This window comes from Microcaecilia unicolor, chromosome 10 (genome assembly GCF_901765095.1).
Source record: "Microcaecilia unicolor chromosome 10, aMicUni1.1, whole genome shotgun sequence".
In the NCBI taxonomy this organism is placed as follows: Eukaryota; Metazoa; Chordata; class Amphibia; order Gymnophiona; family Siphonopidae; genus Microcaecilia; species Microcaecilia unicolor.
The window spans coordinates 97923699-97945934 of NC_044040.1; the positions used below are offsets into that span (position 1 = coordinate 97923699).

A 22236-nucleotide genomic window follows, 5' to 3' on the forward strand; every position below is an offset into this window, starting at 1 on the left:
GAGGCCTGGTACGAGGATAGCAGTGGAGAGGAGGAAGGGGAGACATGGGCAGCCTGGGCCACTGAACGGGAAATTACAGCAGAGGAAGTCCTACAAGACCTCAAGCAGATTAAGAAGCTAGAGCAAGAAGCAGAGGTACTCAGGAAACGAATCAAACTGGCTGGAGTGATGGTGAAACTAGCAGACACAGAAGGGAAAAAAGAACGCCAGCAGAGAGAGACTGAACTGTTACAAAAACAGTTAAGGTGCAGGAGGGAGCAGATAGCAGCATTGATGAAGAGAGGAAATAATCCAATGAAAGAATTCTTTGCAAACAAAGAGAGATGGAGGAAGGAGAGCGCAGAGAAAGGAAAGACCCAGCAGGAACACATTGTGGAATGCAGTGAGACAAACCTGAAGGGGGAAAGCGTTGGAGGGGACCAAAGTCATTTATTATTTGAGCAGAGACAATCGGAGGAGCAGAGACTGAGTAGAAACAGCAAGTCGTTGGTGAACAGGCTTGAGACCCAAGATATTTGGGAGCTTGGAGAAGAGCAAGCAGTGCATACACAGCTGCAGTTTATCAGTGAAGGAGGCACAGGCATAGTGGTGCCGAGTCAAGGCGTGACGTCACAGGGGGCTAAATATTCGTCTAGAAGAAAACAAAAATATAGGGCCCCAGTCAACCTGTCTAAATTTGCAACTAAAGGATTTTAGACGTCTTTTTCTTTCTCAGTCCCATGTGCTGTGAGGTTTGATTCTCTTTCCGGAACAAAGCTTATTACATTATTAGTAAATATATACTCCCTCTTGGGCTTCGAATCTGCCTTTGTAAATCTATTTAAACTTGCCCGAAGAGCTGTAAGTTCTAAACCCCTTTTTCTCACATATTTTTTTTAACATCCTTATCCAGGCTTCCGAAACTGCCATTTCTTTCGGTAGCTTTTAAAGGTTTTCCCTAACAAGTGCTGTAGTTCACTATCTCAAGGACATGAGAATCTGGGAAGATTGCCCACTTTAGCTGCCTTATCAGTCCAGCACTGCTGTGGCAGAGGAGGCTCTACAGTTCACTTTTAAAAGCTAAGAAAGTGATTTTTTTTTCTCTCCCCCTTTTCCGTTCGTTTTTGTCCCTGTTCTATGCTGATACACAGGTATCTTTCAACTCCGGTTTCCCCTCAAAATTGGTTCCTTAAGCAGGCACCATAATTGTAAAATGACTTATCTTTTCATGCCTCATGCTGCCAAGTCCGTTGTAAGTGCACTTCTGAGCATGTAAGAATGTACGGATGTATTTCTTGGCTTTCACTGTATCTTAGTCTTACTTTGCATTCTCCTTTTATCAGGGCATACTTTTTTCTCCTCTTTTGTGTCATTTTATTAGGACGTTAGCTCCCACTCCCCAAAATTCACTGCTCATACTGCTTTGACTTTTGGGTGTTGCTCTCTATTTCATTCCATCTCCCTTAAACAAAGGCTTTCTCATTCTGTCTCTGAGTCATGATTTTAACCCCGAGACAGGTTTCTTTATTTTTGTACTGCAAGTGACAGTTTGATAGACCACACCATGTGGTTACAAAGTTTTAAAAGGATATCTTTCCTTCAAACATACATTACTTGACTTTCCCCTTTAAAAACCAGCTTTCTCCTTCTTTGTCCTAGTGTGGTTTCCTGTGATCACATTACAATGCTTCGAGGAAGCCTTAGTCCGGAAACTAAAAATTAACCCTTACTTAACAGAATCAAGCGATATGCTGGTAGTAATGAAATTTAGATTGCCGTTATTTTAAAAAACACAGTAGAAGACATTAGAAATTTTTGCCTTAAAGGAGCTGTCGTATTAAGTGTAGAATTGACAGTTTCAGCTTTCATATGAACACATAATGATTACGGCTGTCTATCTGAGTAAGTAAAGTAATAACGCAGTTAGAATTGTCATACTTTCTCAAACATTAACTCACTGGTTCCTTACACAATAGTTCCTAAGAACTGCAATACGTTTGATCTGATAAAATCCTATCCTGATTAATTATAACAGCAGAAAGTTTTAATATGAAAAATTAAACTTACAGTTTTTATGTGCTGTATAGTTCTATTTTCAGTAGCCGTAATGTCCAATGCTTGCAGTGAGCAGTAAACTCAAATTAAGCACAGGAAGCACACTTCCCTTCTGGTTTTTATTCTCCTTTTCCTATAACATCCACGTCAACATTAAATCCTTATAACAATTTTCTGTAAACCTCTTTGATGTTCTGGTTCTTCTTAAACTCTCTACAGGATTACTGCTAAATCATATTAAAAGTTTTACTTCCCAGAAGCAGTCTTTTAACCACAATGTTACCCTCTAGATAAGATTCTCGTATGCTTTGGATCTCCGATACTCTGGTTCTAGTTTCTTGTACTCTATTTTAATGGTGTACTCGTTTAAAAGAAATATAAGTTACAGCCCCAGCACCGTACTATCGTGTTAGTTTAATACAAGCCTGCTTATCTTCAGGAAACATTGATTTTTGAACAGTATTATAGATTGTCAGAATTATAAATTGTCCTCATATTTAAGTCCCATTTTAAGGACTATATTATAACGTTATCTACAAGAAATACTACACTTCCTCGCTTGCATTGTGATTTTCGTCCTGGCTTATTTTAAACACTTGTAATAATGAGCTAGGTTATAATATTTCTTGATGAATATTTCCACGTTCTAAGAATGACAATCACTTTTAAATAATATGGTTCTATAATGTATTAAATTGTGTAAGTCTTTATAACAAATTTTCTATTTTTACTCGACAGCATTGTAAACCGGGATCCAACACAGAAAGTCACATAAAATTACAGTGGTTTATTGTTACATTAAGAGCTAGATAATCCCTTGTATAACTTATATGATAGTAGAAGTATTATGTACTATATAGAAGCATTCCTTTACTTTTACCTTAATAGATATGCATATAAAATAAGTTTTACCTTTTTGGTTGAGAAGATGATGGCTGCGTGCCATGATAATACAGCGTTGCTTCACATCTCAAGTTATTTCCTGTTGGTTCTTTATAACCCAACCTTATCTTTCCTTCTAATGCTGCAGCTGTTCTGTTTGTCATCATTTGGACATATCATTTCAGTCACTGACTAGTATGTATGTTTTATGCCGAATCATTAGAAGTTCTTGGTGTAAGAATCACATGTTTTAATTTGTTTTTTTCCCTTTCACCTGTTTAGCCACAAAAGCTTCCTGCCATTGCATTCGGGTTTATTTTATTTATTATGTTCCTTTTCTGAGTGTAATTTGTCATATTTATAGGTATTAACTTGTCATCTTTGCACCACGATTTTGGCGTCCTGTTTGACAATTTATTGAATTACATGCTTCTCTTATGTTTTCCCGTTTAGATGCTACTTCCAACCTATCCAGTACCCGCCCCAAAAGCATTTAATATGTATTTAACTTTATTTAATTTATTCTAGGGCTATAACTCCCGACTACACATGTTATAATGTCTTTGTTAAAATACATTTTCTTGCCTTTTGTTGAAATCGGTGTTTCCTTTCACTGGCTTGTTGGCTGGAAAATATTTCGTTTTTCTCTCTATTTTTACTATCACTTCTATAGTAATTTTCAGGGGCTTTTCCCTGGGACATACTATACTTTTCTTATATACCAGTGTCACGCTATAACTATTGGGTTTGATATCGATGCCTGGGGCTTACATCCATCGAAGGTGGATGACGGTATCGCAATTATTAGATTTTAAGCAGAACCCCATTCTATTTTCGGAATGGCCTGCATTCACTGAATTGGACTATTGCCCATATAGAAGTTACCGGTACAGATGCGCGCTGGGGATATACAGAGACGTCTAAAATCCTTTAGTTGCAAATTTAGACAGGTTGACTGGGGCCCTATATTTTTGTTTTCTTCTAGACGAATATTTAAGCATCTATTGGGGGTTAGTGACAAAATGGCGAGTGTATTCCCATATATGGCGAGTGTATTCCCATATTTCTAACCGGCGAAAACCAATTAGATCGCTGCCCTTTAATTTTAGAGAACTTATTTTCGCTGTTCGCTAAAATCTTTTTTTGGAGTTTTTGCTTCCCCCACTTTTGGGGTTTTCAATATGGCGAGTGTTATCCCATATCAAATTCATGGCGAGTGTTATCCCATATCAAATTCATGGCGAGTGTTATCCCATGTGCGATCCAAGGCGAGTGTTATCCCATGGTCAATTTCTATAGAAGCATACTCTGGAGGGCAGTATTTTTAGAGTAGGATATATATAGTAAGTGACACAACTGACTCTTGCACTATTCTCATGTTCATGGCTATCATTTCTTTGTTAATATAACCTGCGGCAAAAGCATTGAGCTTTCCGCCAATTAGTAATTTCTGTTCTAGGTTCCGCCACTGGGACGCTCTTGAAGACGCGTGTGATGTTTCTGTTTCTATTACAGGTGACATGTTTTTATTTTATATTTCTCCTGGTTTAATTTCAAGTGTATATTTATGGTACCATACAAATGACCTAACTGAGTCAGCAAGTTAATTATTTGCTTTTATGCATACCTTCCCTGGGGAGTTCTTATCAACTGCAGGGATGAGCGATCCCCAGAGGATATTCATTTATGTTTTTTTATATACATACCTGAACTGACTTATTTATGCCATTTTACTTTATACGAGATCCCTTTTAAATAAAAGCTGTATATTGCTCATTGTTAAAATGTTTTCTGCTTTAACTATTAAGCTGTTTAAATTGATGTGACATTTACTTCTTTAGTTTTTTATGATATGTGTGACATCTGAAAGCTTTTCATTATTTCCTTGTCTAAGAAAGAAGACATATTTACTAACCATTATCCGTTATATGGAAAAAACGCGAGAAATACTCCCTTGAACTGGCCATTTGGGGGAGCATTTTGCGCTGATCATACAATTTGTAGTATTCTTGAACAGAGAATTGGTGAAGCTTTCGGACATGAATAAGGAAAATTATGCACTCCACTTTTTAATTCCTTTCTATTTACAACAGGTAATCCCAATAACCCCAACTATTGCTTTTTTTATCTGTCTGTCTTTCACTGCGAGTGATTGTGAGACAAACTGGTGTAGATTATTTGGGTGCAACGGTCCTGGAATTCATGCTTTGTGTATTTAACTAACACCTTGCTTCAACTAACTCTTGCCGCGTGGTGGATTTGTCATGAAGCGATATGCTTCTTCCTACTTCTTTGTCTGATTGAAAAGGGTTACTTAAACTCTATGTGAAGGTCAATCACTAATCAAGTAGCTGCACTTTTTAATGTTTTTTCTTCCATTTGTCTTTTTTGAGGAACCTTTTTCTTGCATTGCTATTTGAATATGCCTTGTTGCAATTCAGATGTATCATATTTTGTTTTATTTTTTTTTAAGCCTATTTTTGTCTTACACCCTTCAAGGTGCTTTTTTTTAAAATATTTTAATTTTTTTTTAATTTTTTCACTCTCGATGCTTTGTTTCTTACCATCCCTCCTTCCTGGCCCCTATTTTATACCCACGACCCGCCTCCTAGCATTATGACTTCATTCAATAACTTAACCACATAAATTGCACTACTGGTCTGTTTAAAGTTTTGCCTTTCCCCAGATGGATACAGGAATCCCGTTGACGTCCCTCACCGAGGAGACGACTGCTAGCAAAGAACAGCTACCCGATAATGTATCCGATCTGAAGGTTATGTTACAGCACAGAATCGCTAAATTAAAAGACAGATGCACAGACCCCAACATTACCTGGTGTGAGAAACGAGACATTATTCAGCGTGAGTTTCGACAGATGCATCAATTGGTCCATGAGCAAAAGAGATAGGCTCTCCACTTGCTGGAGTTACACAAAGCTTTGGCCTCTACCCTTCTTTCTGAATCATCTAACTCGTAAGTCCTGCTGGCCTCCTGCAGCTGAGGGCTCAACCCTTGGTGAATGGTAGTCATCGTAGGTGAAGATTCCATATCTATTGGCGATAGATTGCGATGCATTGCCCTCCATACATCAATAGTTGAACATTTACCATCATCTCTAAATTTTAATTGTTTTTCTCTTTTGTTCCATATACTTTACCATTGTTATTTGATCATGTCTTTCTAAAAATTACCAATCTGTCTCGCACATTATGCAAGCCAGAAGTGGGGCTATATTATGCAAATCCCAATTCCAAATCCCAATTCCAAATCCCAATTCCAATTTTTTTTTATTTAATTTTAAGTTGATGGTAGAATAAAGACATGGAAAGATCCCAATTTGTACACCATAAGTACGTCTTTAAGGTCCAAATGATGTTAGATCCCCCAAGGTTGTGGCAATGACCTTTACACCTTGCAAACTACTGGACCACAAGTCTTGGGTCCATGTGAAAGATATACGTGTTTACTCAGCCGCAGAACCAGATGTTACGAGCCTAACCATCTCAAGACCGGCAACTTCCTTCAGCAAGCCAGCCTGAAAATCCAGCCCTGTTAGATCTTCCAGATCTTCGTCCAGATTCTTCAACGCTTCCACCGCCTCGACCATGTTCGATGAAAAAAACTTTTGAACTGATACTTAATTTGAGAACTACTGTTGCTGTTTATGGACATTATAGATTCATATTATGTTTTATTTTCAGTTTAGCAGCAATCCTGTCTAGATATTGAAAAGGTTTTATTTTTATTTTCCTATTATTTCCTTTAATTGTTCTAATTGTTTTTCCACGAGTTTCCCCGTTATTTCTGTTTATGTAATTTAAATTGAAGTCGATATTGCTCGGATACAAGGGTAACATCAAACCCTAATACTGGCTAAGATATCATAATGTAGATGTAAACTCTGTTAGTATCAACCTGTTATGCAATTGTTTAACTTTGGTGTAGGCTTACTTGAGCTGCATGTCTTTCTGTAGGTTTGACTAAGCTCCAAGAGGGGTAACGGATATATACAATGCTTCCCATACTTCCAGGTCATTATGCATATGTCAAGATCCATGCATGACCTTGGTTAATATAAATTTTCCTAGGATTGACCATTTTTGCTGTATGAGGCAACCTCATACTTGCTATCCACTTATTAGTGCTCATGATTGGATACCAATGATGAGTACTAGTAAGGTCCAGGAATCCCGACCTGTTTAAGGATTCTGAATACCTACAACCTTAAACAGCCTGCAATCAGAGTACTATTTGTTGAGCCCATAACAATGCTTAATCAAAACCATTATTCCTTCCAAGGACCACTGAGACAGATACATTGGATTATCTCCCCATGCACTATGCTACAGATACAATAGAAGCCATAGAAAGACCTGAAAGTGTTTATTAGTATGATCCACCTGAAATTGCTATTACCCGCATACCTATATTTCATGGGATTTTGTAAATGAGCTCATGGATTAGTCCCATTCATAAAAACATTTCTCGCTACAGGTTTGAGTAAGTCTCAACCGAAAACTAAACAAATTGTACCAGTTGATCTTAAGACTCAGATAATTTGATGGCCTCATAGAATACCTTCTGGAATGGATGGTACCAAGGTACGTTAACCCTGGTGTCACCCTATGGGATAGGGTGAAGAGGGGAATGTTAATATATGGCCTAGCTTTAAGGCTACCACTGGAATAGTGATGGCCAAAGCTATGCAGCCAAGAACAACTGGAAAAAATATTGACTAGGCCAAACAGCAAGCAAGTGAATTAATATTTGAGAATCTGAAAAAAGCAGGTCTGAACAATGAGTCCTGATACAAACTGGTACAACCTTTAAATCAAATATAGCACCTGTAATGAAAGATCAGATGAATAAAATGGAGCTTATTAGTTTTGGTATACAATGATACAGAGGTAATACAGAGTTCATGAGAAAGGTATGAAAAGTATTGCAGCCGGAAGATGTGAAACTGTTATCTCAACGCTTCCCAAAACATGTTGATAATTAGCAGTAGCTGAGAACGGAAGGAGGTGGGCACATCCGACAGCAGATCGCATGGGAAAGTATGATCTCAGAAAGTGAGAAAGATTAGGAGCAAGGTTTCTCACCATTCACTTCTATGGAGAGGATAGAGTATAAAAGATGGCAGATTTTGGCTTAGTTTGAGAGTCCTCTCCAAAGCTTCTGTCAGACGGCGAAGCCCTGTGCGGCTGAAACCAGAATCTGATGTCTGTATTTGTATCAACTTGAAGACTTGTGTTTGGGTAAGAAATAAAATGTACCTATCTATTTACACTATCTAAACCTATCTCTGTCTTTATTTTTATTGATTCTATCTTCTCTTTACCTTACATTTAGCCTACAAGGTAGATCATATACAAGTGACACTCAGTCTTTGCAGAAACTTAGACAGATGTTTAATAAGATTTATGTGGGAACATAAATGGCCCAGAGTATATCTAGATCCAGAAAAAAAACAGAAAGCAGTAATTATGGGAATTAGTTTTCAATTACAGCTCCTAATGCCACCCCAGAATAGACCTTGTGATTGGGTGACAATGGAGGTTAGAGAAACTATACAGAACCTGATATATGAAATAAGTACCTTTAGTCCCCCGTGTGACGGAGTCAGAAAGAGGTCTATAAAAAGAGGTAATTAAAAACAGGGCGGAGCCAGGCAACGCGAGGAAGGAGCACTCGGAAAGGAAAGAATGGAGTGAGCTACAAGAGGAGAAGGAGGTGGAGTGCGGGCAGAGGTCCGATGGAAGAAACGAGGCCGGGGAAGAGCAGAACTGCCCCGAGAATTGCGAGAGACGAACGGCGCAGACTGATGACGTCAGTAGTGGAGCACCAGGTCCGGAGGCGCCTGATGATGACAGAGTGCAGGAGAATCGGGAGGGAGCCAGGACAGGGCAACAACAGAGGTCTGGAGTGGAGCAGAATGGCAGGAGAGAAGGCAAAGTGGAGCCCGCATTCCAGAGGGGAGTGGCGGTGGCCAGCAGAGAACAGTAAGGGAGGTGGCTGGCCAGCATGAGACACTGATGCATTGGGACAGAGGGAGGAAGGGGGAGGGAACAGGGGAGGAGGGAGGGGGTGGGGCTATGCAGATGGGAAAGGAAGGAGGGGGAAGACTTTTGCTCAGGTGGTGGGAGGTGGGCGTGCAGGAGGGGGAGGGGGTGCTAGGGGGGGTGGAGGGCAGTGGGGCAGAGGGGAGGGGGTGTAATGGGGAAAAGGAGGAATGTGGTACAGGTAAAGTGGGTGGGGAGGGGGATGGCACCATCCAGGGGGGAGGTGCTCAACAAGGTATTTGGAATGGGGTTTGTGCCGTAAGATCTGTACGCGTGCATCCACCCAGTAAATGGGGTGGAATTTGATTTGAGTTTCATGTCCATGAGAGGATTGGAGGAGTTCTGGCACAGGTTTGAAAGGCAGAAGGGGACAGGGGAATGGGAGGGATTTCAAGCAATCCCAGTCAGTAGGCAGGAGGTGGCTCATGTGACGATCTTGGTAAGAAATGAGTCGATGGAGGTGGCAGACCTGACCTACTGGCTGGGAAGATATGTTGACGTGGTGATACCACTGAGAAAGTTGCCAGACCCTAGCAGGGTGTGGGCAGGGGCATGGGGGGCACAGATGCGGCTGAGGAGGGTGGGGGAAGTTACCCAGCACGTCCCGGCTGCAGCATATATTGGACAAGACCGCATACAGTGCTTTTATAAAGGTCAGCCACACCAGTGTTATAGATGTGGATCATTCAGTCATTTGGCAATGAATTGCACAGTAAGACAGTGCATGAAATGCGGGAGTTTGGAACATGGAACGGGAGAGTGTCAGCAGATAAGATGTAACCTGTGTGGGGGAATGGGGCATCCGTTCAGCAGGTGCCCAAAGGCGGAGCACAGAAGGGGAGGACAGGAGGAAGGGGGAAGGGGAGGGGGTAGGGAGGAAGGAGAGGACAAAGAGGGGGAGGAGCGGGGAGATGGAGGAGAGGAGGAGGAAGGAGGGGAGGAGGGGAAGAGGAACGGGGAAGGGGGAGAAGGGGGAGAGAGAGGGGGTGCAAGGAGAGGAAGGAGAGGAAGGGGAGGGAGGGAGGAGGGGAGCAGGGGGAGGGAGAGAGTGAAGAGGATGGAAGAGTGGAGGAGATGGAGAAGGGGATAGCAGACGGGGAGTGGTAAGGGGGAAGAAGAGAGGGGGGAAGAAGGGGAAGGAGGACCGGAAGACCAAGAAGAAGGGGGTGGTGGTGAGGAAAGTAGGAGGGGTAGGAAGGAAGGGGGAGGAGGGTGGAGAGGAGGGGAGGAGAGAAATGGAGGAGGAGAAGGAACAGAGGGAAGAAAGGGGGGAGGGGGAGACGATGGAGGTGGGAGAGGGGAGGGAGGGTGGGGAAGAACAGGGCACAGGGGAGGGGGACAGAGAGGGACAGTGGAGGGAAGGGGAAGATGAGGGAGGAGGGGGAGGAGGGGGAAGGGGAGAAGAAGAGGAAGGGGGAGAGGGGAGATGGACAGGAGGATGGGTAGCAAAACGAGAAGGGACGGATAGAGGGAAGGAGGGGCAGAAGAAGAGACGACAGTGATAATGGAAGGAAGTAGATGGACGGTAGTCACAATAAATGTGGCCAGCATTAGGTCAGGGAAAGCAAGAGGGTTGACATACGAGCAGCTGGGGAAAGAACCAGTTGATTGTGTGTTCATTCAAGAAACTCGAATAAGGATTGAGGGGATGATGAGGGCAAAAAAGGAGTGGAGATGGGGGCCATCCATATGGGCGATGGCTCGGCAGGAATATGGGGAATGGGGATATTATTTAAAACGAGGGAGGTACAGATAGAGGGGGTGAGGGAGTTGGAAGGGGGGAGGGGGATGGTAGTGGATGGGAGAATTAGAAATAGAAGGGTATGGTTGATAAATATGCATGGGCCTCAGCAAAAGAGAGCAAGGAAGCGGTTGCTCCAGCAGATAAAACCGTTGTTGTTTACAGATAGGCAAGTGGTGTGGGGGGGAGACTTTAATATGATAGGGAAAAGGATGGATAGTGGGGCAAGGGAGAGGAGCATGGGATACGATGGGGCGTTGTTAGAGAAGATGATAGAAGAGGTAGGATTACGAGATTTAGGGGGAGGAGAGGGGGGGCAGTTTACGTATAGGAGGGGGACATGTCAGAGTAGAATAGATAGGATTTTGGTGAAGGGGAAAGAGGGGGGGGGAGGTTGAGGCTGAAAACAGTGGATTTCTCGGACCACTGTTTCTTGTGGGCAGAGGTGGGGATTAAAGAAGGAGTGGAGAAGGGGAGAGGGTGGTGGAGAATGAGAGTAGATTGGATGGAGGAGGAGGAGGAGAGGGAAGAATTTAGACGATTTGGGGAAGATCAGTTAACAGTGAGGGAGGGTTTCGGGTCATGGGGGAAGTGGTGGGAAGAGATTAAAAAGCGGATTCGTCGGTTGGCACAGAGGAAGGAAGGAAGGGAGAGGCGGCAAAGGACGAAGTTAGAGGGAGTGCTGAGGAGACGAAGGGATAGATTAGTGGAGAAAGGGGGAAGGGAGGAGGAGATAGCGGAATTGGATAAACAGATAGGGAAGGTAGGGGGATAGGTGGGAGTCGTTGTGGTATGAAAGGGAGTGTGGGGAGGGCGTGTCAAAATGGTGGTCGCGACTCGTGAGTGATCTGGTCGCGTTTAGCTGGTCTCTGTGTCTTCTCAAATTACCCACAAGAAATAATGCCACATACCAAGAGAAAACGTTTGGTAAGAAATCAACTGTCGATGAGTCTTACGTCTTCACCAGTACAGCTAACGATAGACCGTTTCACAGCGAGTGGAGCACTGGAAGTTGGCATGGTAATCCCTGCAGGGGAAGCCAATGGAGGAGCATCGATGCCCCAAGGGTTTGAAACATCTTTATCCCCGCCAGAAATCAACCCTCCACCGCGACCAGCTTTTGAGAAAGGTGAGCCGAAGGAGCCGCGAAAACCGGAATGCGGCAATCACGACTCCTCGTTCGGCGGTAGCTCACCTCGAGAAGCTGAGACAACCAGCTTGGAACGGAAGGTTCCCCAGGTGGTGACGCTAGAATTGATTTGGGAAGCGATTCAAGAACTGACAACGGCTTCGAGGAGGACAGCTTTAGAAACTGCTTCAATAGTGAGTAAACTTGACTCCTTATCTACAGCGTTTGAACAATTGAAAAGTGACTCGATATGTCAAATTTCCCAGGTTCAGACGGACCTTACAAATTTGAAATCAATGACAACAGCAGTGATTAAAGATAATATAATAATAAATTGCAAAATTGACCAGATTGAAAATTACAATAGGAGACTGAACCTGAGAATACTGAACTTTCCGGTTGTTTCAGGAATTTCTGTCCTTGAACTTTTTAAGAAATACCTCATAGAAATACTTCATTATTCATCTTCCCTGTTGCCTCCAATTAATAAGATTTATTATTTACCAAATTTGATAAAATCTGTGGAAGATAAAAAAAAGTGCAGTTTCTCAAGTACAAGAACAAGAGAGAGAATCCTTGGATATTTCAGCAATCTTAGAACAGTCACTATCGGATATAAAGACCCGAAGTTCAGTCTTAGTCTCATTTGTCTTTGAACAAGACTTGAACTCTCTGATGAAATTGTACTTTAAAAATGCTTTGACTTTTTTCTGTGGGGCCAGGATATGGATAAATCCTGATGTGACTAAGACGACTCAGGACAGACGAAAACTATTTCTGGCTTTAAGGGAAGAGACTAAAGCTATAGGAGCAAAGTTTATGCTGACATATCCCTGCAAATGTATTGTTTACTACATGAATAACAAATATGTCTTCCTCGAGCCTGATCAGCTCAAATTTGTTTTGGATCAGAAAAGTTTAACCAAATAAATTCCATCGCAAGTTGAATTAAGAGAAATGATGTGCTAATCGACCAGGCCATATTTCCTGTATAAATGCTTCTTTTTGTTCTCCTATTATTTCTTAGCCCTCTATTTTAATTGTGGTCTGAGGCTGAGCTATATTTACTTTATGTAATACTTGTAGAATTGTTGAAATTTCTTTATATTTTATATTCTTTACTTGGTTAAATATTTTCTTCGGAAAACACTAGCTTGATATTGCTTGATTCAAGTGTATGGCTTGTAAATGTTTAAATTCAATAAAAATAAAAATAAAATAAATGAAAGGGAGTGTGGGGTATTGTTATCACCAGATGTATTTGAGAATTATCAGTTAAAGGGGGAAGGGAGAGAGATGGAGGGAGTGCGGAATGGGGAAAGGGAAGTGGAAGTAACAAAGGAGGGATGCTAAAGGCAGTGGCAGGGTACTATAGCAGGGTTTTTGATAGGAGGGAGGAGGGGGGAAGGGAGAGGTGGGAGGAGTACGTACAAGGGATGCCGGTAAGGAGAGGAGTGGAGGAGGAGGAGGGGGGAGAGGAGGAAGAGCAGGAGTGGGAGGAATGGACGGTGGAGGAAATACAAGAAGCGGTACGAGGGATGAGAGCGAAGAGGGCACCAGGACCTGATGGAATTCCGGCGGAGTTCTACAAGGTGTTTCAGGTCGAGGTGAGTCCAGTTTTGTTGGAGGTGGTACGGGAAACGGAGAGGGGGGGAAGGGTACCAAGGTCAATGAGGGAGGCAAGTTTAATATTATTAAGTAAAGGGAAAGATAGGACAGATTTGGACAACTGGAGATCAATATCATTACTCAACATGGACAGGAAGATCGTAGCTAGGGCATTGGTGCAGAGGTTAGAGGGGGTATTGAGGAGGGTGTTGTGTCCGGCTCAGAAAGGGGGGGTGGGGGGCAGGGGGTAGTGGAGGCGGCCTTGACGATAAGGGAGGTAATGGAAGCAGGGATGGAGAAGAAAGGAGGGACAGTGAAGGTGGTGGCTTTGGACCAGGAGAAGGCATATGATCGGGTACAAAGGGAATATGTATGGGAGGTGATGAGAAAGGTAGGGGTGGCAGGGAAAGGGGTGGAGTGGTTAGAGAGACTATATGAGGGGGCAGTTTGCATTCCTACGATCAATGGATGGAAAGGAGGAAGGGTGGAAGTGAGAACGGGCATCCGGCAGGGTTTATTTATTTTATTTATTTATTGCATTTGTATCCCACATTTTCCCACCTTTTTGCGGGCTCAGTGTGGTTTACAATATAAAGTGAATAATGGAAATACAATTTGTTACAACTTGGTTATGGATTACATTGTGAAGAGTTATGCGAGACAATCAAAGTATCGTTAAGGAATATAACAATGGACAAGACCTTGAAACATTGGGAGGAGACAACGGGAAGCTAAAAGGGCAATATTAAGACACGAATACATATGGTATACATATTTCTGTGAGTAAAGGTATGGATGAGGTGAGATTATGGGGATGAGAGTTCAAGAGTGGATGTATTGATGCATTAATGAGCAGTGAGTTTGGACTTTATGTGTTTTGGTTCTTTCCATAAATTTTTTCAAAAAGATGGGTCTTCAATAATTTGCGGAAGGAGGTTAGCTCGTAGATTGTTCTCAGGTTGCGCGGCAGTGTATTCCAGAACTGCATGCTCATGTAAGAAAAGGTTGACGCGTGTAGTGTCTTGTATTTCAAGCCTTTGCAATTAGGGAAGTGGAGGTTGAGGAAAGTTCGGGATGATCTTTTAGCGTTTCTGGGTGGTAAGTCTATTAACTCAGACATGTAGGCTGGGGCTTCGCCGTGAATGATTTTGTAGACTAATGTGCATACTTTAAAAGCAATGCGTTCCTTGAGTGGAAGCCAGTGTAGTTTCTCTCGTAAGGGTTTTGCACTTTCATATTTTGGTTTTCCGAAGATTCTGGCTGCTGTATTCTGGGCTGTTTGAAGTTTCCTCAGTATTTGCTCTTTGCAACCTGCGTATAGTGAGTTGCAGTAATCCAGATGGCTGAGTACGAGGGATTGCACTAGGCTGCGAAAGACGGATCTTGGGAAGAAAGGTCTTATTCTTTTCAATTTCCACATGCAGTAGAACATCTTTTTGGTCGTGTTGTTTGCATGAGTTTCGAGTGTTAGGTGGCGGTCGATAGTGACTCCAAGGATTTTTAGCGTTTCTGAGATTGGAAGGTTTAGTTTTGGTGTCTTTATAGCGGTAAATTCATTCGTGTTGTATTGGGAGGTGAGTATCAGGCATTGAGTTTTTTCTGCATTTAATTTCAAACGAAATGCATCTGCCCATGTGTTCATGATGTGTAGACTTTGATTGATTTCGTTGAAGATTTCTTTGATATCTTGTTTGAAAGGGATGTATATTGTTACATCATCGGCGTATATATATGGGTTGAGGTTATGGTTTGATAGGAGTTTTGCCAAAGGGATCATCATTAGGTTGAAAATGGTTGGTGAGAGGGGTGATCCTTGCGGTACTCCACATTCAGGTGTCCATGTATTAGACGTGGTTGAATTTGATGTAACTTGATACGAGCGCTGGGTTAGGAACCCCTTGAACCAGTTCAGGACATTTCCTCCAGTGCCAAAATATTCAAGTATGTGTAATAGGATTCCATGGTCGACCATGTCGAAGGCACTTGACATGTCAAATTGTAGGAGGAGTATATTGTTGCCAGTTGCAATTATTTGTTTAAATTTAGTCATAAGGGTGACTAATACTGTTTCTGTGCTATGATTCGACCGGAATCCTGATTGGGCATGATGCAGTATTGAGTGTTTGTTTAGATAGTTTGTGAGTTGTTTAGTTACCATTCCTTCGGTTATTTTGGTTATTAGTAGTATGGATGCTACTGGCCTGTAATTGGTTATTTCGCTCGTGCTTTTCTTTGTATCTTTAGGAATTGGGGTGAGTAAGATTTTTCCTTTTTCTTTAGGGAAAAGTCCGTTTTGTAGCATGAAGTTTACGTGGTTCGTTAGGTCTATTGTGAATTGTTGAGGAGCAGATTTCATAAGGTTGTTTGGGCATATGTCTAGTTTGCAGTGGGATTAGGCAAATCTTTTAAGTGTTTCAGCCGTTGAGCCCGGTCATTTACGTACTGGCGATAGATCCATTGGTGAGGCGTTTACATGCGGGTGGAGAAAGGGGGATGCAATTGACAGGGGTGGGATTGGGGGGGGGGGGAGAGGGTGAGAGTGATAGGATATGTGGATGATTTGACTGTGATAGTACAGGGGAGATAGGAGGAAAGGTGGGTAGAGGAGCAGTTGGGAAGGTATATGGAAGTGACGGGGGCTAAGATGAACTGGGGGAAAAGTCAGACAATACAGGTGGGGGAGGGAGGAGGGTGGGGACAAGAGGCGGAAAGGGAGAGAGAGGGGGGGAATGCCAGAGGGAGAAGAGGAAATAAGGATATTGGGAATTGAGTTTGGGAAGAGGGAGTATGGGGAGAGAAATTGGGAGAGAGTGTTGGGGAAAGTGAGTGCAGTGGCGGAGAAGTGGAAGAGTTGGGGGTTGACTTACAGGGAACGAGTGAAAATGATAAAAATGTACATGATCCCAATGGTGTTGTGGGTTGCGCAGATTTGTTGGTTAGCTGAGAGGCTGCAAGCACGGGTGGTGGGAGTGTTTTTTAGAGCACTTTGGGGAAATAGGTTGAACCCGATCAGGAGGGAAGTGGTGTGTAGGGAGTGAAAAGAGGGAGGTGTGGGAATGGTGAACCCGGTATTGTTGTGTAGAGGGATATTTTTGCAAGTGAATTTGCAGGGGATGGTACAGGACGGACAGAGAGGGTGGGCAGGGAGGGGGGGATTTTGGGATCAGTGGAGAGATGGGGAGGGGGGAGAGGAAGGAAGGGGTGGAAGAGGCTGGGGAAGGGGGGGCAGGCTTATCAGAAGGAAGTAATAAAAGTGGTGAGAAAGTGGGGGGTGACTAGGGAGGAGATTGAGGGAGGGAATAGGAAGAAGTGGATGGAACGGGTAAGACAGCAGGAGTGGCCGGAGAGGAGGGAGACACAGGAGGACATTGAGCAGCGGAGGAGTCAAGGACTGAGAAACTTGACGAGGGGGAGAGTCCCAAGAAAGTTCGAGAATCTGGCGTGGCTGGCCTTTCATGGGAGACTGTTTGTGAGGAGTAACATCAAATGGAGAAGCAGAGTGGAGAGGGAGTGCCCGAGGCCGGGATGTGAAGGGAAGGAAGAAACAGCCATGCACCTGCTGAGTGAATGTGGGTTTGCACAGCAGGTGGTGAGGATTGTGGGGAGTGTGTTGGGGGTGTGGGGCTTAGAAAGTTGGAAGAATGAGGATTGGGCGTATGGGGTGGAGAGGGTGCGGGGAAGGGGACACACAGGGGCTTGGTATATTATAGGGGTGGTGCTGATGGGAGGATTGTGGGGAGCCAGGTGTCAGTGGCATTTGAGTAACGTTGCAAGGGATGCAGACAAAGTGGCGTGGCAAGTGATAAAGATGGTTTATAGGGTGGCGGGGTGGGAAAGGATGAAGGTGGGGAGGGGGGAGTGGGAGAAGAGGTGGCAAGGGGTGAGACTTAGGCCACCGTGAGGGCAAGGTAGGAGTTGGAAATGTATTATTTTAGGGGCAGAAGGGAAATGTATAAAAGTTTTGTATTGTTTGCAAGTTTCTAAATAAAATTGAGTTATCCAGCCCCAATAGCGTATATTAAAGTTGCTGCAGTTAAAAAGCTCGTAGTTGGATCTTGGGATCGAGATGGCGGTCCGCCGCGAGGCGAGCTACCGCCTGTCCCAGCCCCTGCCTCTTGGCGCCTCCCCGATGCTCTTGACTGAGTGTCCCGGGGGTCCGAAGCGTTTACTTTGAAAAAATTAGAGTGTTCAAAGCAGGCCGGTTGCCTGAATACTTCAGCTAAGAATAATGGAATAGGACTCCGGTTCTATTTTGTTGGTTTTCGGAACCGGGGCAATGATTAAGAGGGACGGCCGGGGGCATTCGTATTGTGCCGCTAGAGGTGAAATTCTTGGACCGGCGCAAGACGAACCAAACCGAAAGCATTTGCCAAGAATGTTTTCATTAATCAAGAACGAAAGTCAGAGGTTCGAAGACGATCAGATACTGTCGTATTTCCGACCATAAACGATGCCGACTAGCGATCCGGCGGCGTTATTCCCATGACCCGCCGAGCAGCTTCCGGGAAACCAAAGTCTTTGGGTTCTGGGGGGAGTATGGTTGCAAAGCTGAAACAAAGGAATTGACGGAAGGGCTTAATTTGACTCAACACGGGAAACCTCACCCGGCCCGGACACAGAAAGGATTGACAGATCGATAGCTTTCTTCACCCAACGCATATTTAAACTCTGGAATTCGTTGCTGGAGAACGTGGTGAAGGCGGTTAGCTTAGCAGAGTTTAAAAAGGGGATAGATGGTTTCCTAAAGAACAAGTCCATAAACCACTACTAAATGGACTTGGGAAAAATCCACAATTCCAGGAATAACATGTATAGAATGTTTGTACGTTTGGGAAGCTCGCCAGGTGCCCTTGGCCTGGATTGGCCGCTGTCGTGGACAGGATGCTGGGCTCGATAGACCCTTGGTCTTTTCCCAGTGTGGCATTACTTATGTACTTATTTCTGCAACAAAATCCTGCGTATTTGTGATCACAGTACCTCTGCCTTTGTTGGCAAGTTTAATGGTTATCTCAATGTTATTCCTTAGCTCTTTTAATGTTTCTTTTTCTTTTCTGGATAGGTTGTGGAAAATTCATTGTTTTCTATTTTCTAACCTGATCACATCCCTCAATATACACTGTGAAAAGGTGAAGATGGCAGAGTCAGTCGGGCTAGAGGGAACCCTGCGGGATTTATTCTTCAGAACTAATCTATCCAAGTTGGGAGTGGAGTGTTCTGTAAAAAAAAAAAAATGGTGATACATAGATTTTTCTGGAACCTAAAGAGGTCAATCCTAGTCTGCACTGGATCATATGGAGTGGTGGGAACAAATTTCAAACCTTTTTACAAGACATCTAATTGTTCCTGATTTAATACTAGATTGGATAAATTAATTATTGGGATATAAAGAACCTGTGGGACTGGTTCCAATAATTGTTTGACCTCCATCCCCATCCTTTCTCTCTCCTCCTCCCTCTGTGCTGTATTCTATATTGTGGATGATAGTCCCTGTAGGGTTCTTTCTTCTTGGTGTTCATATCCCATAGCTGGACTAAAAAAGTCCTTTGATATTCAGTGCAAGAACACACATAGCTAAGCGGGCATAGTTAGGACTACTTTTTATGTAGTCCTGTCTGCCCACTTAGGTATACGGGCAGCAGCATTGAATATTGTTGGTACCTGTATAACTGCTGGCTCCTCCCTGACTCTGCACTGCTAAACCCCTCTCCTCCCAGTGTTAGGTAGTCTGATTAGTGCCTACATTCAGCAGCACTTCATGATTAAGGAGGTTACCTCCCCTAATCCTCCTGTAAAGGGCTTTCTAGAACAAGCACTTTTTATAGACCTCTATGTGCCAGAGGGTAGCTGTAAATCCCTTTCTGAAATGGGGAATACATGTGTAGATTTTTGACTTGCCTAGGTTATACTCTCAACATGCCCCCTTGCAATGTCTATGTATTATGAATATCCACATGTAAAATCTGCCATTCATAAAATCACCATTTATATGTGGATGTCATTTACATGTGTAAATCACATCTGAGGCTTCCAAAATAAATACCACTGCTAAATAGATCATTTTTACTATAGTGTCCACCCTGCCTAATCCAGCCCATTATTAAACAGATATCTGGCCCTTTAGCAGTTTAAATGGCCCAATATTGGCCACATAATTTCTAAAATGTTATAGATAGGGTCATTATCGTGTTTTTTTAGTTCCAGGTGAATGCATAACTTCCTTTGAATATCAGCCCCTACTATATAGATTCTACTTCTGGTTACTATGATCAGTTCTATGGTCCCAGCAGTCTAACAGCAGTTTTTTCTCTTTTTTTGATGTGTATTTTTAGGAAACTCAGGGAGTCTGTGTTGCTACCTTTGGAGAATCAAAGGAGTTCCCGGCTTTCTTCTCCCATCGCAGTGGGTTTAAGGCACCATGCAATATCCAGAACGAAGAGGAGGCAGCTAAGCTCATTGGTGAGTTTTTAAGACTGGGACTTTGATTATCTGTCTCCATGTCTGCCCTTCATAACATGATAAAACTGTTTACAAAATTAAACAAAAGCAAACTATAATATAGCAGAAAGAGAGAAGAAAAGAATCAAGTGTTACTGCTATTATCCCACTACCACAACTGATGCCAGACATGGCCCAAAAGCTTGCAGGATAAAATAGGCCTTTAGACCAGCTTTAAACGGACTGAAGAACTTTCTAGGCAAATATGTCATGAAGTAGAATTTCATAATAATGGTATCAAAAGACGGAACGCCATTCTATGAGTGTTCTCAAGACAAACTCAAGGACGAGAGAGTGGGGTTCAACAAGTACAAACCCAAAACCATAAATACCCCAGGACACACCCTCCCTACCTCAGACAGCTTGAAAATACTCGGCGTCACACTCGACTGCAACCTTACTCTCGAGAGCCAGGTAAACTCTGTAATAAAGAAAATGTTCTATTCAATGTGGAAGCTCAAACGACTAAAACCTTTCTTCCCAAGAGAAACCTTTCAAAACCTAATACAATCAATGGCCCTAAGTCATGCAGACTATTGCAACGGAATCTACGCGGGATGCAAAGAACAACTCACAAAAAAACTCCAGATCGCCCAACATACAGCAGCCAGATTGATATTCAGCAAAACACGATTCGAAAGTGCAAAACCTCTTCTAGAAAAGCTGCACTGGCTCCCAACCAAAGAACATATCATCTTCAAAATCTGCACTTTAGTCCATAAAATTATATACGGCATAGTCCCAGGATACATGATAGACCTTATAGATCTACCAATAAGAAACAGAGTTGGATTGTCAGGATCATACCTAAACCTACACTACCCAAATTGCAAAGGACTGAAATACAAAACAACTCACGCATCCGGCTTCTCCTACATAAGTGCACAGCTATGGAATAGCCTCCCAAAAGCGGTGAAAACAATCCATGACTACCTGAACTTCAGGAAATCACTAAAAACCAACCTCTTCAAAAAGGCCTATCCCAATGACCCCATGTAAACCTCTTCACCCAGGAACATAACATGACTAATGATTGCACCGGACATCACGTAATCTTCATCCCTTCCGATCCTCCACATATACCTCATTCGATCTCTATACATCCTGTATTTGTTATCAACCGACTGGCCAAATACCTTTGACGGTATTATATAAGCCACATTGAGCCTGCAAATAGGTGGTAAAATGTGGGGTACAAATGCAATAAATAAATTATTGTTCTAAAAATGCAGGGCCTAAGGTGGAATGCAGGAAATCAGAGAATTGGAGATATATAATGGCTGGCCAAATCTAAAGATATTGAACACTAGAATAAGAATTTTAAATTTAATTCTGTGGGCTGTTGTAAGCTAGTAATTTTGAATCAAAAGAAGAATAACTTAGCAGCAGTATTCTACATGTTTTGGAGTCTTTAATAGAAGATAACCATAAACCAGTTTAGAATGTTGTAACAGTTGAGTCAGCTTGTGATAGGGGCATAGTTCAGGATGAGAAGCAAATCCTTATCTTAAATGTAAGCTGATTTGATCTAATACAGGGGTTCTCAACCCAGTCCTCAGAACACAGCAATCCAATCAAGTTTTCAGGATATCCACAATGAATATGCATGAGATAAATCTGCATGCATTGCCTCCCTTGTATACAACTCGCATTTTCATTGTGGGTATCCTGAAAAACTTACTGGCTAGGTGTGTCCTGAGGACTAAGTTGAGAACCCCTGATCTAATATGATGAAGGGCAAGGAAATAAGTAGAGGGTGACTAAAACTATGGTTTTCAGTTTCAGCTGAAGGAAGTCAATTTGTGAAACTATTTTCACTTGTTGGCATATCAGGTCTATTTGGATCAAAGCAGATAAAGATAAAGTTTTTTGAGATAATTCAATTTTTGGCAAGCAACAGGTGAGAACCCATTTACATTCTAATGTATGAAAAGATTTCCCACTAAGATCTGAACATGGGTATGAAGGAAAGATAGGAAATACTGTTCCATCAGTCAGTGACAAGTTGGCATTAGTTGAGGAAAGACCTAGGAATGTGTTTGAACAATAGCCTTATGATGATGGAATTGTATATAAGGCTTTCATTTTACAATTGCCTTACATTCATTTATTGTCCTAAGCAAAACAATCACTGCTAGGAAGACTAAAGGTACAACAGTGAACCACCTTAGGGAAGTGAATACCAAATTTGACCCCCACCTGACACAGGGTCATTATCAGGCTAATTTTCGAAAGAGAAGGGCACCTATCTTTTGACACAAATCGGGAGTTGGGCGTCCTTCTCC

The 22236-nt window shown here is 42.7% G+C and overlaps 1 protein-coding gene across 1 annotated transcript in view; it reads left to right on the forward strand.

Annotated features, from left to right (window-relative positions):
- LOC115478317 (pseudouridine-5'-phosphate glycosidase-like) overlaps window positions 1–22236 on the forward strand; it is a 770820-nt gene that overhangs the window by 361142 nt on the left and 387442 nt on the right. The window contains exon 7 of the mRNA XM_030215622.1: window positions 19786–19912. Within this exon, the coding sequence (XP_030071482.1) occupies window positions 19786–19912 (127 nt within the window). The remainder of the gene's footprint in view (window positions 1–19785; window positions 19913–22236) is intronic.